The sequence below is a fragment of the Cynocephalus volans genome, chromosome 2 (assembly GCF_027409185.1).
Source record: "Cynocephalus volans isolate mCynVol1 chromosome 2, mCynVol1.pri, whole genome shotgun sequence".
NCBI lineage: Eukaryota > Metazoa > Chordata > Mammalia > Dermoptera > Cynocephalidae > Cynocephalus > Cynocephalus volans.
In genome coordinates, this window is record NC_084461.1 from 149269052 (window position 1) to 149286306 (window position 17255).

A 17255-nucleotide genomic window follows, 5' to 3' on the forward strand; every position below is an offset into this window, starting at 1 on the left:
TATCACAAAATCCCATTCCCAGGGACATGGGGAATTTGGGAGTAAGAAAACCCTACCCTAAATTATCAATGGCTAATGGTTAGCACCTATTATTACTTTTTTATGGTTGGTTCACCTGGGCCAGGAGTCAGAGGCCTCGTCAGTTCTAAGTACCAGATGGTGGCACTCAGAGGTTGGAAACCCCTCTTCCATGCTCGTCCGGCTTGTATTTAGTTCTTTCTGTGATCTTAGCCCCCTCACACACTAATCTTACAACTATAGTTGTTATAATGCTAGTCATGATTGTACGTATGATTCACATGTTGGTCTTTCCCATGGTTACATTTTACAGCATATATACATATACATACACATGTATACACACATACAATTATATAATGGTTATATGTGTGACTTACCTGTTGTTCTCTCCCAGGTAACTGAAGATAGGGCCTTATGTCACACTGAGTGTATTTTAACCAAGAGTATGCATCAGAATCACCCAGGGAGCTCTTAAAAATCAAGAAGCCCCCAGACCCTATTCCCTGGGGGACTGATTCAGCAGGTGTGGAGTCAGCCCAGCAGCAGTACCTTGAGCAAGCATCCCAGGTGGTTTGGAGTTGCCTGTGTGATGGAGAGTCCCTGGTCCAACAGCCTCTGGTCCAAGAGGAGGCACAGCCTTGGGGTGCAAATGGCAAGCTCTGGTTGGGATCCCAGCTCCACCACTTGCAAACTTGAGCAGGTCCCTTAAACCTGTGTATGCCTCATGTGTAAAATGGGATGATAATAGTGCTTGCCTGAGAGTGTCATTGTGAGGATTAATTTGATAAAACAAAGGCAGTGCTGAGAACAACACTAAGCCTGTCCTAAGTGCTCAGGATGCATTGCTGTTGCTGTTCATCCTTGCAAACCACAGCAGGCACCCAGCCTGACATAGCAGAGAGTTCAGGTCCAATAAATAATATATGCACTGGGGCCCTATGATATGAACAAAGAGAAGCAAAAAGGGAAAAAATAAGGAAAGGGAGGAAGAAAGACAGGAGAAGGATGGCCAAGGGGATGGGAAATAAGTAGGCATGGTAGGGAGGCACCAGCAGTTGCCTCTAGAGCCCTGAAAATCCTTCCTCATTGTTTCCACAGCCATTCACGCTGTTGGTGAGGTCTCAAAGTGAAATTCTTAAACACACTGGTTTGAGAATCTCGGTGGCCTTCTGCAGTTGTCCCAAGTGAAGCAACCCAATATGGCCAAACTTCTGTTTCTAGAGGAAATGATCTTTCTGACCCCAGCTTGTGGTTTGCTTTAAAAACGGGTACTCTAATCCGGGAACAAGATCCCCCATAATTCTGACAGCATTAACTTTTGGACCTGTTAAAAAAATCCTACCACTCACCCTTTGCTGTCCTGACTATTCTTCCAATTGCTGCATGTTTGTCTATAGGAATCTTCCTCTTGAAGTTGGGTCACCTTATAATTCCCTGAACTCACCACCTTTATTCCTGTCTCTATGCTTTGATGCATTCTCTTTTCTAAATGTTCTGTTTTGATGTTCTGTCCTCTTCTCTCTGGCATGCCTCCCTGGAAACAGCAATGGTTTGGGGAATCTGGTAGTCCTGGGTTTAAATCCCACCTCTGTCTAGCTATTTGACCCCTGTGGGCTCAATTGCCCATGTGTAAAATTGTTTCTACCTATGTTGTGAGAGTTAAAATGGGATCAGGTATGTATAGTACCTGTCCAAGTATCAGGGACTGGTATCAGTTTCGATTAGTTTCAACTGCTAGTAACAAGGATTAGAAATAACAGGAGCTTTAGATAGGAAAAATAAGTTCTATGGGTGTACAGTCAAGCTAGGCATCTACACTTTTAATAATTTACTGCATGTTATCAAATGACTATAAGAGAAGAGATCAAATGTCATCATAAAGAAGTGATTATGTTTTATAATGATAAATATGCTAATTACCCTGATTTACTCATCACACATTGTACACAGGTATTGATATTCAACTCTGTATCCCACAAATATCTATAATCAATACATTTCAATAAAAAATAATAACAAGAGCTTAATCAAAATATAGGCTTATTACTTTCTTATGACTTAATAAGAGGTAAGCAATCCATGGCTGTGTGGATGAACAGTAAAGGTCCCTAGGTCAGCAGGGACCTAGGCTCTTTTTCTCTGGATGAGCCATCATCCTGGAAGTTTCTATCCTCAAAGTCACCTCATATTCACAAGGTGAATGCTGGAGCTCCAGCCATCACATTCACATTTCACCTAGGAAAAGGAGGAAAGTGGGAAAACAAAAGATTGCCTACCTCTCAGCTGACTCAGCTTCCTTTAAGGATATTTTTGAGAAGACCTAGCCACCAACTACCACTTACATCTTATTGTCCACCCCTGTCTCCAAAGGAAGCTGCAAAATGTAATTTTTTTTACCTGGCACAAATCTGTTCCCCAGAATACAAGTGTTTGTCATATTATAATTACTCCTTGTCTCCCCCAAACGCTGCAATGCGCAGCCGTCAAGGATTGTGGAAATGTTTTACAGTCTCTTCGTCATTCAACACATGTCAGGGATGGATGCACTATATAGGAAGCAGTAATGCCGTTTAAATGTCTAAGTGGTTAACGAGTTGAAGTCTGAAGACTTAAGTTCCAGACCAACCCTACCACTTCATTGCTGTTCGACCTTGAGCAAAACATGTAACCTCTCTGTTTCATGCTCAGTTTTCTCATTTGTCAAATGATCTTTGTGAGCATCAGTTCAAACAATGGATGCAAAGAGCCTAACACAATGCCTGTATGTATTAGTCCTCAACATATGTTAAAGTTATTGTTATCATTATCATCATGACCACCATCAGCATTACCATTAAGTGCTGTTGAATTGTTAGGGTAAGGTGAGGAGGTACCAGACATCTCTCAAGTCTCTTCCTTTTGCCTGTTTATATCTTCCCCCGCCATCAGCAGCTGCCCCAGGGACATCTGGATTTGCAGTCAATTATGTTGTAAGAGTCTGGGCGAGTCTGCCCCATTTCAATTCACTTCCAGCCATACACTCAGGACTAGCTAAATCACGAGAGGCCTTCTTTTTTGCCCCTAACTAGAGTCTAGTCTACCAGCTCTGCCTTCTGGGACAGGCTTTCTTCTCTGATCAGATCAACTTCTAAATAAATATTAAATTATATCTGATGTGTTCCACTGTTCGTTTCAAATCTAAGCAAATCAATTCTTCCCTTTGTTGGAATTCCCTCAGCCCTAGTGATACTTGTGTGGCAAGATCTATCTCTACATATTAGAAATAAAGAAGGTCATATAGGAATGAGCCTTTCTATTCCCAGATCTTTGTAAAATATGGATTTCTAAACCCTCCTATCCACCTTTCTTGATGCCTTTATTTACGATTTTCTAAGAAATCATGGCATGTGTTAATAAAGATCATTAGCTTCTCAGCTAATGATGTGCCAGAAAGGGTTACAAGTATGCAAATACTCAAATTCTCTTGCTCCCAGGGCAGCCAAGGCAGAGCAGTCAAAACCCCAGAATCCAGGGTTCTTGTGTGTGGCTGTGTGATTTGTGCACTGTGCAATTTCCACCATTCATACTTTCTACAATGTGTAATTGTAATTGTGCAGTGCACAACCAACCTAACTGCCCATAGCAGCCATGCCCAGAATGGTCATCTCCAACCATAAGCAGCCTCATTTCTATATTCTAGTGCACCATACAAATATTACCATTTTCATGTGCCATGCTGTTAAAGAGTTTAGAAAGGACCACTCTAAGTAACTTCAGGGTTATTTCTTCCTCCACTTATTCCCTGGTCATGTCAGCTGTGTCCTCCACAAAAGCCTAAGCTGGCATGCCTGGGTGGTGTCTTTCAAACCAGGTTGTTCATTGTGTTTTCCTAGGTGCATGGAAGAAATCTCTTGTCCATTGACTATGACCGGAATATTCGGACAGAAAAGATCTATGACGATCACCGGAAGTTCACTCTGAGGATCATTTATGACCAGGTGGGCCGCCCCTTCCTCTGGCTCCCCAGCAGCGGGCTGGCGGCCGTCAATGTCTCTTACTTCTTCAACGGGCGCTTGGCCGGCCTTCAGCGCGGGGCCATGAGCGAGAGGACGGACATCGACAAGCAAGGCCGGATTGTGTCCCGCATGTTCGCCGACGGGAAAGTGTGGAGTTACTCCTACCTTGACAAGGTGGGTGAGCATGTCACCCCTGTCAGCTGGGGCCTGCTGTTATTCCCGCTGCTCTTTTCAAACTAGCCTGATGCACTTTGCCATGAGACATTTTAACATCTTTACCTTCACTCTCCAAGGGCTCCTCTCATGCTCCCGCCCTCCCCAGGGAAGGAGAAAATCAGAAGGAAAATGTTATTCATAGCTCAGCACTATTACCATTAAAAGAAAAAAAAAGTGCCAGACACTCAGTAATGGCAAAAGGACAGATTGTCTGATTATACTCCAAAAAAAAAAAGTGCTGTTGAAGTGGGCAGGATTATCCCATTGGCACCGCGGCTAATCATTACTTACGAATTGGAAATGCAGAGAGTCATTTCTGCCTTGTCCTAAATTAAGCCACCCGGGTAGGGAATTTTGCCTAAAACTCAAGTACACAGAGCAACCCTGCCCTACCTACTTGGCCTGTTGACTGAAACAGCCAGCAGATTCTCTCTACATAATTCCCTGTGTCTGAAAGTGCCAAATTCAAGGTCTCCATGTTGGAAGAAAGGTCGGATTGGAGCAGCCCTGGTCGCCTGGTCATTAGACAGGGGCTTGCTCAGCCTGGGCCTCTCACTGGGACTCCCCTTGGCACAGGTTCATGTCTTCCTTCCTCGTCAATCCATTAAAATGATATCGTGCGGACAACGCTGTGACCTCTCTGCAAGAAAGGGGCTGCTGTCCCCTTGGTCCTTCCTGAATAATGTTCTCATTATGCCATAAAATACTGGAATATTGACCAGGGGAGGCAAGAATCTCCCAACTGCCTCTAGCTGAGGCCATTTTTCCCCAAAAGAATCAATGATTCTGAGTTATTTCATCTTTGCAGTGGCTTCTAAATGGAGAATGTGCTTTTCCTGTAGTTTTAATAAGGGTGGCAAAAACACAGTATGTGTGTCATCACATCTCTCTCTTACTGAGCCAGTAGCAGTTGTTTCTAAACAACCTTAGGATTCCTTGTTATTGAGCCTGGGGGCAAACTCCATGCCTCTCACCTCAGCCCTGCAAGCCCTTGATACTCAAAGTGTGGCCCATCTGAGCTACATCAGCATCCCCTGGGATCTTGTTACAAATGCAGGTTCTCAGGCCCTGCCCCAGACCTACTGAATCAGAATCTGCCTTTTTACAAGATCCCTGGGTATTTCACATGCACATTAAGGTTTGGGAAACATTGGTTAGAATTGGCACACCCAGTGAAATAAATCTATTTAACCTCTGGTGAAATCCCATCCTTCATGGCTTTTGAATTGACATTTGGGGAAAAGGAATAAATCGTGTCACTCTGAGTGTTTGATCCTTAAGAGCCAACTGATGTGTTCCCTTCCCCTTTCCTTTCTCCAGTCCATGGTCCTCCTGCTTCAGAGTCAACGTCAGTATATATTTGAGTATGACTCCTCTGACCGTCTCCATGCTGTCACCATGCCCAGCGTCGCCCGGCACAGCATGTCCACGCACACCTCCATTGGCTACATCCGCAACATTTACAACCCACCTGAAAGCAACGCTTCAGTCATCTATGACTACAGTGACGATGGCCGCATCTTAAAGACGTCCTTTTTGGGCACTGGGCGCCAGGTGTTCTACAAGTATGGGAAACTCTCCAAGTTATCGGAGATTGTCTATGACAGTACCGCCGTTACCTTCGGGTATGACGAGACCACCGGCGTTCTGAAGATGGTCAACCTGCAAAGTGGGGGCTTCTCCTGCACCATCAGGTACCGGAAGATTGGCCCCCTCGTGGACAAGCAGATCTACAGGTTCTCTGAGGAAGGAATGGTCAACGCCAGGTTTGACTACACATATCATGACAACAGCTTCCGGATCGCAAGCATCAAGCCTGTCATAAGTGAGACTCCTCTTCCCGTTGACCTGTATCGCTATGATGAGATTTCTGGCAAGGTGGAGCACTTTGGCAAGTTTGGCGTTATCTATTATGACATCAACCAGATCATCACCACTGCCGTGATGACCCTCAGCAAACACTTTGACACTCATGGGCGGATCAAGGAAGTCCAGTATGAGATGTTTCGGTCCCTCATGTACTGGATGACAGTGCAGTATGACAGCATGGGCAGAGTGATCAAGAGGGAGCTGAAACTGGGGCCTTACGCCAACACCACAAAGTATACCTATGACTATGATGGGGATGGGCAGCTCCAGAGTGTGGCCGTCAATGACCGCCCCACCTGGCGCTACAGCTATGACCTCAATGGGAACCTCCACCTGCTGAACCCGGGCAATAGTGTGCGCCTTATGCCTTTGCGCTATGACCTCCGGGATCGGATAACCAGACTTGGGGATGTGCAGTACAAAATTGATGATGATGGCTACCTGTGCCAGCGCGGGTCTGACATCTTTGAATACAACTCCAAGGGCCTCCTAACAAAAGCTTACAACAAGGCCAGTGGGTGGAGCATCCAATACCGCTACGATGGTGTAGGGCGGCGGGCTTCCTACAAGACCAACCTGGGCCACCATCTGCAATACTTCTACTCCGACCTCCACAACCCAACTCGCATCACCCACGTCTACAATCATTCCAACTCGGAGATCACCTCGCTCTACTATGACCTCCAAGGTCACCTCTTTGCCATGGAGAGCAGCAGTGGGGAGGAGTACTATGTTGCCTCGGATAACACAGGGACTCCTCTGGCCGTGTTCAGCATCAACGGTCTCATGATCAAACAGTTGCAGTACACGGCCTACGGGGAGATTTATTATGACTCCAACCCTGACTTCCAGATGGTCATTGGTTTCCACGGGGGCCTCTATGACCCCTTGACCAAGCTGGTCCACTTTACGCAGCGTGACTATGACGTACTGGCAGGACGATGGACCTCTCCCGATTATACCATGTGGAAAAATGTGGGCAAGGAACCAGCCCCCTTTAACCTGTACATGTTCAAGAGCAACAACCCTCTCAGCAATGAGCTGGATCTGAAGAACTACGTGACAGGTGAGGACTCTGCCACCTCCATTGGGTGGTGGCTTCCTGTGGGGTGGTTGTCCTGGTGGGCTGCTGGGAACTTGGAAAGAAGGTCTTACAGCTGATGGCAGGAGCATCCTCAAGAGCTGCTAACCCGGGGCAGTGACAGCAGCATGACACCTAGAAAAGTAGAGGGACGGCAGTACAGAGCAGTCACCAGGTCTGTTAGAAGATGTCCTGACTGATTTCAAATCCATTCAGTTGAAATAACTTTTATAATATCCCTTCCTACCCCAACAGGGGAAAGCAGCTGAAGAAGGGGATAAAGAATAGAACTGGTGGTGTCCGAAATATCTGTTTCAAATTCTCTCTCTTCCACTTATAAGTCAAAGGACCTTGGGCTAGGTGTTCAGTCTCTCTGACCTATAGTTTCCTTCTCTGTGAAAGGGTGCTGACAAAACCATTCCATAGTGATTGTGAAGAGCAGATGAACTTATATAGGTAAAGTCTAGTGTGTGGCACTTAGTTGATGTTCATGAAATGGTACCTACCTGCTTGTGTTATTAACATTGTCATTATTAGTGAAGCAATGAGTTAGCGTAGGTTCTGAGATGACTAAAATCTAGTTCCTAACCTTCAGAAGCTCACCTACTCAGATATATATACAAAGAACCAATGAAAATTTAAAGCAGATTTAAGTCTGTGTTACCATACAGGTGTCTGTTCAGTTATTTATTCAAAAAACATTTACAGCGTGCCACCAGGCTAGATGCAATGGTGAGCAAGACAAACACCCTTCTCTCAAGAGACTGTGTGTGTGTGTGTGTGTGTGTGTGTGTGTGTGTGTGTGTGTGTGTGTGTTAATTCAGATCTGGAAGACTTGATATAATGCAGAAGGGCCCATGTCAAATTGGGCTTGAAGAATGAATGGGATCTTGGTTGGCAAAAATGGGCTCAAAGCTGAAGGAAGACTATGAGCAAAAGTCAGAAGGAGATAGGAAGCTTGGAGAGGGGAATAGAAGGAGGAGCCAAGGAATGCAGGTGATATACATCGCCATGATAAATGAGAAATTGGTGAAATGAGAGTCCCTGTCTATCCATCCATTTGTCCATCCATCCATCCATTCATCCATTCAACAAGTATTTGTAAAATATCTAGTACTAAGTACTAGAGATACAGTGGTGAGCAAGATACAGTCCCTGACCTCAGGGAAATAAGCAAGGAAATTGCAATGGATGGATGCATAGAGATAGACAGATGGATCCACAGAGACCAGGCGCCAATGGGCCAACTTCCAGCAAGCTGGCCAGGGCTATCTCACCTGTCCATGCTTTTTATAGAGGAACAACAGTGGGAACCCCAAGACCAGGGCCTTCAAGTTCCAGGAAACTTACAGCCCTTGGCCGTGGGCCACAGAGACATCAACAGTCAGGTGACCTGGGGTCAGTTGCTCATCCCCTAAGTCAAGAAAGGAAGCAGCAGCTGCTTGGAGCACAGTGCTGCCCTCGATGTTCACGCTACAGAAATAAATAGATGATATTAAAGATCAACTTGTAGCCTTGCAGTGCTTCATTGACAAGTTCCATACCTCTTGAAGTTGAACCAAATCTTCGTACAACATAAGCAGCTGGTACCTTTTGAGCCCAAGAGCTATGGCTAAGCCAGTTCTTTCCTGTCCTCCTCCCCCTGAGCCCTGCCACGGTGCCCTGCCAAGGCTTCCTCTCTTCCCCATGGCTTAGAATGACATTTGTTCCCCAATTCACTGCAGATTCATATTAAAGTACTCTCAGGAAAACACACACAAAAATACGTAGTATCAGGTAATAACTAGTGCTGCGAAGATAAAATAGGATAAGGGGTTAGTCAGTGATGGGAAGTGTCTTCTCTATTAAGGGTGCTCGCAGAAGGCCTTTCTGAGCAGGTGGCATTTGAGCAGACACATTTATGAAGTGGGGGAAGGGCGAGAGTGTTCTGGAGAGAGGCAGCAGTGTGAATGGGCAGCAGACCGTGCCTGTCTTAGCCGTAGGAGAGACTCCTGCCCCACACAGAATGTCTCTCCCAGGCCCCGCTTGGCACTGCGTACTGTGAGGCTGAATCAGCCAGAGCTGATAAATAGAAACCCTCAGACTGAGCTGAACAGACATCGCTGCCAAAGCCCAAACAAAATCATTCACAGGGCGCCATCAACCTCACTGACCCCCTCGGCTGCTTTCCTGCTTCTCCGGAAAAGAAAAAAAAAAAAAATTAGCGAGGTTTTCTGAATAGCGAGATGGCTCTCCTTATTCCAGCGCTTCATGGAGACTCCGTAAATGGGAATCAAATCAAGTTGAACTAAGTCCAACCAAATTGAATCCAGAAACCATTAGAAAGAGTCTAAAATAAAGTGTGGTGTCAGAGAAGTCACTGAGGGAAGGGGGCTGGGCAGATAGAGGAAGGAGCCGGGCCAGGCACAGCCGGTGCCTGCTGCCTGTTCACGGGGCGACGACCCTCGGAGAGTGGATCCAAGCAGGGAACACCAAATCATTCTCCTCTCTGCGAATGTGGGCCCCTCTGTAAAGCCCATCTAAATTAGTCTTAATTTGCCACTTAGGAGACTAGCAGAGTGGTTGAACTTGCTGCTCACAATTTAAGCAGAAGTGGTAATTAAGATGTAGTTGGGAGGAATGCAAAGAACAGAACCTTCTCTCTCCATCGTTGCTGTTTGGAAACTGAGCTCTCTGAATGCAAGTGGAAGCTCCTGAAGCTGAAGGAGGTTCTGTCTCCACCCCACCCAGGAATGCTGGTGCAAAGAAAAGCACCACAGAGTACTAACCAGGCAGGAGCTCCAAGACACCTGGGCTGGAACACAAGTGTAGCTGCCAGGAGCAATGGAGAAGGGCACAAAGTGGTTCCCTTCCCACTCACGGGCTCCAAAGCAGCCCCCCTTTTAATGTTCTTTTTTCAGGTAATGTATTGATGATATAGATACATCGTGATCCAAAGGGATTAGAGGAAAGATGTAAAAGAAAAACTAGGAGACAGACTCCCTCCCAACAATCTGCAGTGCCCTGGACTTTTCCAGTTTTAGCATCCCAGGAGACTTCTCAATCTTGAAGACACTGGGATTTGCACCCAGCCCCGAGTTCTGCTCTGTGTTCAAGCCAGTTCCCTCTGGTGTTAGAAACGGTCCATCTCAAGACTCCAATTCTGGCCTTGCCAATCACTTGCTGTGTGACTTGGACAAATGTTTTAACCTTTCTGAGCCTTAGTCTCTTCATCTGAAAAATAGTGATCATAATGGCACTCACCGCGTGGGTGTGTGAAAATTAAATGAATTAGGACGTGTAAAGTGCCTAGCTCAGTGCGAAGGCCAATAAATGCATTTGTTATTTACTCCAGACTTGGAGATGGGGAGTTCATAGGTAAAGAGGGAAGACACCACCTTTGTGTAATTCTCTGGGGGAAGTGGGGAGGTGTCTTCAGATTCACCTTGAAATAGATTCAGACTCTGCTCCGAGTGGCATTGCTTCAGCAAGCCAGAAACCCCGGACAAATTTGAGCTACGTGAACCTCCTAAACGTAGCCCACGATAACTCATATTTTTCCCCCATCCCTTTCTCCCTGGTGGGTCTTTGAGCTTACAAACCCCAGGCACACTTCAGCTTAAAGTCGGATTTCGTGGAGCATCACCTCTCTACGTGGGAAGGAAGACAGAGCCTCCTGCGCACGTTAGCCTCTTCTCATATTTACATTTAACGCCGGAAGACGCCGTGCTGCTGCGGCAGTCTGATCACGTGCTGCAAAGAACCCAAGAAAAGGGAGTCGTGAGCTATCACAGGGGCCACATCGCCAGCTGCTGCCTAAAGGACTCCCTCCCAACCGATTGTTTAGGGAGCCTGGCCCTGGATAACCCCAATTATTCAAAAGGAGGAGGGGTGCTTGTGTCGTCCCAGAAGTGCCTTCTGCAGGATGGAGGAGGAGATGAGCCTTGAATAAACATTTCACGAGAGGTTTAGATTTGGAAACCAAGTCATGCTAGAAACTTTAAAGAAGAAGAAGGGAAGGAAGGGGAAGGAGAGGAGGGGAGGAGGAGGAAGAAAACGGTAGGTGTCATAAGCTGCCACTGTTCACGGGAGCAGCCAACAAAATTCCTTTTCTTAAAGGAAGCACCTCTCAGCTCCTCACCAAGCGGGTCCTGAGCTAGGGAGAGAAATGGAGAAAAATGATCTTGATGGGGAAGAGTCTTCCGAGGACAAGGACTTCTCTTGCTTTTTTTGGAACTCCCCACATATCCTGCATATTCCTGGAGAAAGTTGGGATGATTTTATGGGATGTACAGATGAGGTATTAAATAACATTGAAACCCAGATGGCGAAAGTTATTCCCTTTTCAGTGCTCTCTTACTTTTTCCAGTTCAGTCAAGGAGAAAGTCTTGATGCTGGTATATATTTAACACCTCATTAACACTTCTAACCTCCATTTTCAACAGAGATAGCAGGTCTAAGACTCCCTCAGTAGCAGGTAACAAAATCCAGCTCTAATCTCATTGCATGATTCTGTTTCCTTTGTTTTAATTTTACAGTTATTTTCTGTTTGCATCAAGCAAGTCTGTTTTCTCATTTACGGTAGTAATATAAAGTTGCTTTTTTTTTAAATGGATTTACCTAAGTGCAAAAGGCAAAAAAATTTTTAATCAGTAAGTAATTAATAGTACAGGTGATACCTGGATATGGAAAAAAAAAATGTGACAGGTGACCACAAATATCTAAAGTTGGGAAACCAATGCTCTACAGCACCCAGCACCTGTCTGGCACATAGTAGGTACTCTGTAAATATATGGTTGCTGCTAGAGTAAAGGTAGGCTTCTCTCTGCTTGATCTGACACACTTTTTAAGGCATTTTCAAACCTGTATTCTTAAATGGGCTGTCGCTAATGTGTGTAGTTACCAAGTTATTCAAGGAATTAGTCTGTGCCCATGAAAGATGGATGGATCATGGATTCCAGATTTCTTCTCATTAGAGGGTTCTTACATACCTATATGTTTGGTAGCAAAGTCAACATGAAACCCCTCACAACAGTCCCAGGGCAGGAGGTGATTATGCCTTAGCCCCTTCAGAAGTGTGTTCTTAGGCAGGCACAGGTTGAGTATCCCTTATCCAAGATGCTTGAACTTTCAGAAGGAGAGAACAAATCTATAGTTACTAGAGGTAGGAAAGGGGGTGGGGGGGATAGGTAGTAACTGGGTAAGGGACACAAAAGGAATTATGATTTGTAATGATGAACATGCTAATAATATTGATTTGATCATCACATACTGTACACAAATACTTATAGTCAACTCTGTACCCCATATATATAAATTTTTAAAAATATATATTTTTAAAAAAATAAAATATATACACACATATATAAATAAATTTTTTAAAAGAAAAAGGAAAAAAATGCTTGGAACCAGAAATGTTTCCAATTTAGGATTTTTTTTTTAGATTTGTGGAATGTATTTGCAGAATACATACTGGTTCGCCATCCCTAATCTGAAAATCAGAAATCTAAAATGCTCCAATGAGCATTATGTTGGTGCTCAAAAAGTTCCAGAATTTGGAGCATTTTGGATTTTAGATTTTCAAATTAGGGATGCTCGACCTGTACAGATAGATCCTCTGTCATGCACTAGTCAAGTTAGCTTTTGCTACATATGTTCAGTGTTCGTTCATTCATTTATTCTGCAGGTACTCACTGAGCACCTGTTTTGTGCCAGGTGTTGCTGCAGAACTAGGGAGACATCAGTGAATAAAACAAGTCCTGAAAGTCTCTGTCCTGGTGGAACTTGCATTCTGAGTGAGGGAGACAGACAATAAACGATAAATAGAATAAATATGCAAATGACACAGCATGTTAGAATGTGATTATTGTTTTGGGAGAAAAAACGAGCAGGGTAAGGGGACTAGGAATTGCTGCGGGTGGGAATGGGAGATGGATTTTCAATGTGCTAGTTGGGGTTGGCCTTACTGGGGAGGCAGCATTTGAGCAAGACAAAAGAGGTGATAGAGCGGGAGAGGCAGGAAGACTTTTAGGAAAGAGCCTGCTGGGCAGAGGGGCTTGCCAGAGTGAAGACCCTGAGATGAGTGTATGTCTGGCACGTTCTAGAAATAGCACAGAGACTGGAGCTGAGTGAGCAGCGGGGAGAGCGGGAGATGAGGTCAGAGAAACCATGGGGCGGGTCCTCAGAGGCCATGAGAAGGACATTGGCTTTTTCACTGAGAGAACGAGGGAGTCAGTGGAGTGTTCTGAGCAGAGAAGCAGCATCGTCTGTTCCATGTCTAAAGGCTGCTCTGGTGATGAGGTATGTGGGGCACAGGGTGGAAGTGGGAGGCCAGTCAATAGTCCAGGCAAGAGTGATGGACCAGGGTAGAGGTGGTGGAAGTGGCAAGAAGTGGACACATATTCTGGATCAGTTTTAAAAGTCAATCAAGGATTTAGCCATATGGTCCAGCAATTCCACACCTAGGTATAATAGCAAGAAAATTGAAAACAGGTTTTCAAACAAAAATGTGTACATGAATGTTCATAAAAGCATTATTTGTCATAATAAAAAAGTGTAAAAAACCCAAATATCCATCAACTGATGAATAAACAAGATGTGGTCTATCCATACAATGGAATATTACACAGCCATAAAAAGGAAGGCCCTCTGACACATGCTGCAACATGGATGAACCTTGAAAACATTATGCTAAGTGAAGGAAGCCAGACACAAAAGGCCACATGTTGTATGAATCCATTTACATGAACTGTCCAGAATCCGCATATCCACAGAGACAGCAGTTTAGTAGTTGTCAGGGACTACAGGGAAAGGAGAGTGCAGAGTGATTACTAGTGGGTAGGAGGATTCTGCCTGGGGTGATGAAAATGTTCTGGGATTAGTGTTGATGGTTGCACAACACTGTGAATGTGCTAGAAACCACAGAATTGTGAACCTTAAAATGGTAACTTTTATGTTATGTGAATCTTACTTCCATTCTTAAAAATGAAAGGACTTATGGATGGATGAGATGTGGGGAGTGAGAAAAAGAAAGGAGTCAAGGACGATGGCTGGGAGGACGGAACTGCCATTATAGGAGATGGAAACACCATGGGTGGGGCAGGCTTGGGGAGGAAGATCAGTTCAGTTTTGGACGTGTTAAATTCGAAGTGTAATTAGATATACAAGTTCCAAGTTCAGAGAGAGGTCCAGGCTGGAGATACACATTTTGGAGTCAGCATCAGCATGTAGATGGGTCCTGGGGCTGGATGACATCACCACGTTCATGAGTGCAGATAGAGTATAGGAGAATAGCGCATTCCAACATTAACAGATCAGGTAAATGAGGAAGAACCAAAAACAGACAAGGAGCAGCTACTAACGTAGGAGAAGGAAAAACAAGAGAAGTGTTATCTAGAAAGCCAAGAAAACAAGAATGGCGGAAGCATTGCATTTGTCAGATACTTGGGATAGATGAAATGAAGAGAGCCGAGATCAACATGGAGGTCATTCCTGACCTTGACGAGGGTTGCTTCGGTGGGGTAGAGGGGTAAAAGCCTGACGCAAAGGAGAATGGTGGGGAAGAATGTGAGAAAATGAGTACAGAGAACTAGTTTGTAAAGGGGAATGAGAAATGGGTGGTAGCTAAAGAAATGGGACAAGATGAATTTTTTAAAGATGGGATATTTAGCAGCATGTTTGTGTGATCTATGGAAGAGAGAGTGAATCGATGATGTGGGAGTGAACTGACGAGAGATTGTTGGAGTGGTGTCCTTGAAGGCAAGAAATGATGTGACCTGGCAGGCAAGTGGGGGGTTGAACTTGACCAGCTCACCCATAGCAACAGGAAGAAGACAGGAACATGGGTTTAGAGGCTGGTTGTCACATTAGCATCCACAAATGCGATGAGAGTTCAGGGAAACTTTCCTCTGGCTGCATCAGTTTTCTTAGGAGAAGAGGAAACAAGGTCAGGTGCTACAGGGAAGAAGAGAAAGCGGGTGCTGGGGGGTGTGGAGAGATGAGAAGTGGAGTCATCCAGGAGAACGAGAGAACAACTGAAGGGGGTGAGGGGATGTAGTAAGATGCTAGGCAGCAGGAAGGCATGCTGGAGGTCTGTGGTCAGGAGTGTGAAGTGACTCTCATCGGCATGGCTGTGATTTTTTTTCTCCAGCTGAATTCAGCTGCACAGGTGCAAACATGAACTAAGCGAAGACTTGGATGTAATCAACATTGTGATTTCACCAAACATGTGTGATAAAGGGCAAGGGGGGTCTGAGAATATACCCAAGGGAATGAGTCCAGTGACTGGCCATGGAATGTGTGCTAGGTAAGAAGAGAAGAAAGACCAAGATGTTGAGAGACAGGGAAAAAGAGTTTAGGATGGACTGAAGGTCCTGGGGGTGAGAAAGGAGAGATTAAAGGATTGTGAGTGTCAGGTTATAAGAAGGAGTAAACTAGAAAGAGTCGAGGCAGTGGTCAGAGGGTGATCTGTATAAAATACAGATAACAGAGAGATCAAAATTATTGGTGATGACAAGGTCCAGAGTATGGACATAAGAGTGGGTGGAGGAAAGATCGTCAATGGAGAGGAGGTCCAGGAACTAAGAGGCCAGGATGTTGGCAGGATCAACTATCCGTATAATGAAATCACTAACAATTCAGTCAGGAAGAGAGATGGAGAGATGACAGTGGAGCAGAAGCTAAAAGCTTCAAGAAGTTCAGATGAGTGGCCCAGGCGTAGGTAATGACTGCAACCACGAGCACTTGGACATCCAGATCCAGTTTTTGCAGGAAAATAAGCAGAAGACCAGTGTGCTCGGGGACAGAGAGTCTCAGTTAGAGGAAGAAGGGAAAGGAACCATTAGAGAAGAGGTCGAAGACATGGGAGGCTTTCCTGATGACAAATGTGAATTCCAGAGGGCCCCATTGAAGTATTCAGAGAGGTGGAGATGGGCACAGGATGTGAGGTGTGAGCTTGGGGTGCCTGTTATAAACATGGATAAGGAATATAATGAGACTAGTCCTGCTGGACTCCAGGCCGATGGGGTTGGTGAAGGCTTGAGAGTTTCAAAGGATGGACACCCGGGACTCTCTACTGGTCACTGTGGAAGGGGGACAGGAGGCCCAAGGGGAGGAAGTCTTATTCTGAGAACCTGGGCCATTCAGCAGAGGGCAGGACACATGAGGCATGTGGTATAATTCCCACATCTTGACCCTTGGCAGGGTGCCTTACTCTGAGAATGCAGTGCCCTCTCTTGGCCTCTCTTTGAAGAGTAGGAAGCCTAGAGAAAAGGGTTTCAGAAGCCAGAAAACTGTGTGCACTGCATCTGTGTCCAGCTCTCAGACACCCCTTTCCAAGGTGATCCAGCCTGGGCACAGCACCCCCATCCCAAATGTCCGGCACAGTGCTAACAGTCGTCAGTTATCCCTCTAGGCGTGCATCGCATCTAGCGTCTAACACCTTGCCTGTCCTATAATAGTTGCTTCCTTAAATACTTGCCAAATGAGGAAGCTCATATTTATTGAGCAGTCCACATGCCAGGCACTGTGATATGTCCTTCACATAGATCTTCTCCTTTGATCCTCACAGAAACCCAATGAGATTGGGACAGTTATGAACCCAATTCATATCTGAGGGACCTGAGGCTTAGAGAAGAGCAGGAATTTGCCCAAGGTCATGCAGCAAGGGGATTTGAAGCTAGATCTCTCTTACTCCAGTGCTGGCCTTCTTAGTCACTACATGGCATGGTGGTTATCCACTGACCGAGTTGGACCCCACACCCAAATCACCCATTTTATTTTGTTTTCTCTCGAAGATCTGCTGCTACCTTCCATCCTTCATGATTTCAGAAATCTTTATTTCTGTTTCCACCATAGATGTGAAAAGCTGGCTTGTGATGTTTGGATTTCAGCTTAGCAACATAATTCCTGGCTTCCCAAGAGCCAAAATGTATTTCGTGCCTCCTCCCTATGAATTGTCAGAGAGTCAAGCAAGTGAGAATGGACAGGTAAGCGGAGGCTCCTGCCAAGAATCTGGATGATTCTCATCATTCCCTTTTGCAAACAGAACCACATGGGCACCAAGGGCATGTCAGTGGAGGAAAATATCAGAGCTG

At 45.3% G+C, this 17255-nt stretch overlaps 1 protein-coding gene across 3 annotated transcripts in view; it reads left to right on the top strand.

Annotated features, from left to right (window-relative positions):
• Positions 1–17255, top strand: part of TENM2 (teneurin transmembrane protein 2) — an 890342-nt gene that overhangs the window by 870797 nt on the left and 2290 nt on the right. For all 3 annotated transcript variants that reach the window (XM_063084119.1, XM_063084126.1, XM_063084134.1), the window contains 3 exons: positions 3894–4190; positions 5553–7167; positions 17017–17147. In XM_063084119.1, coding sequence (XP_062940189.1) covers positions 3894–4190; positions 5553–7167; positions 17017–17147 — 2043 coding nt within the window. The remainder of the gene's footprint in view (positions 1–3893; positions 4191–5552; positions 7168–17016; positions 17148–17255) is intronic.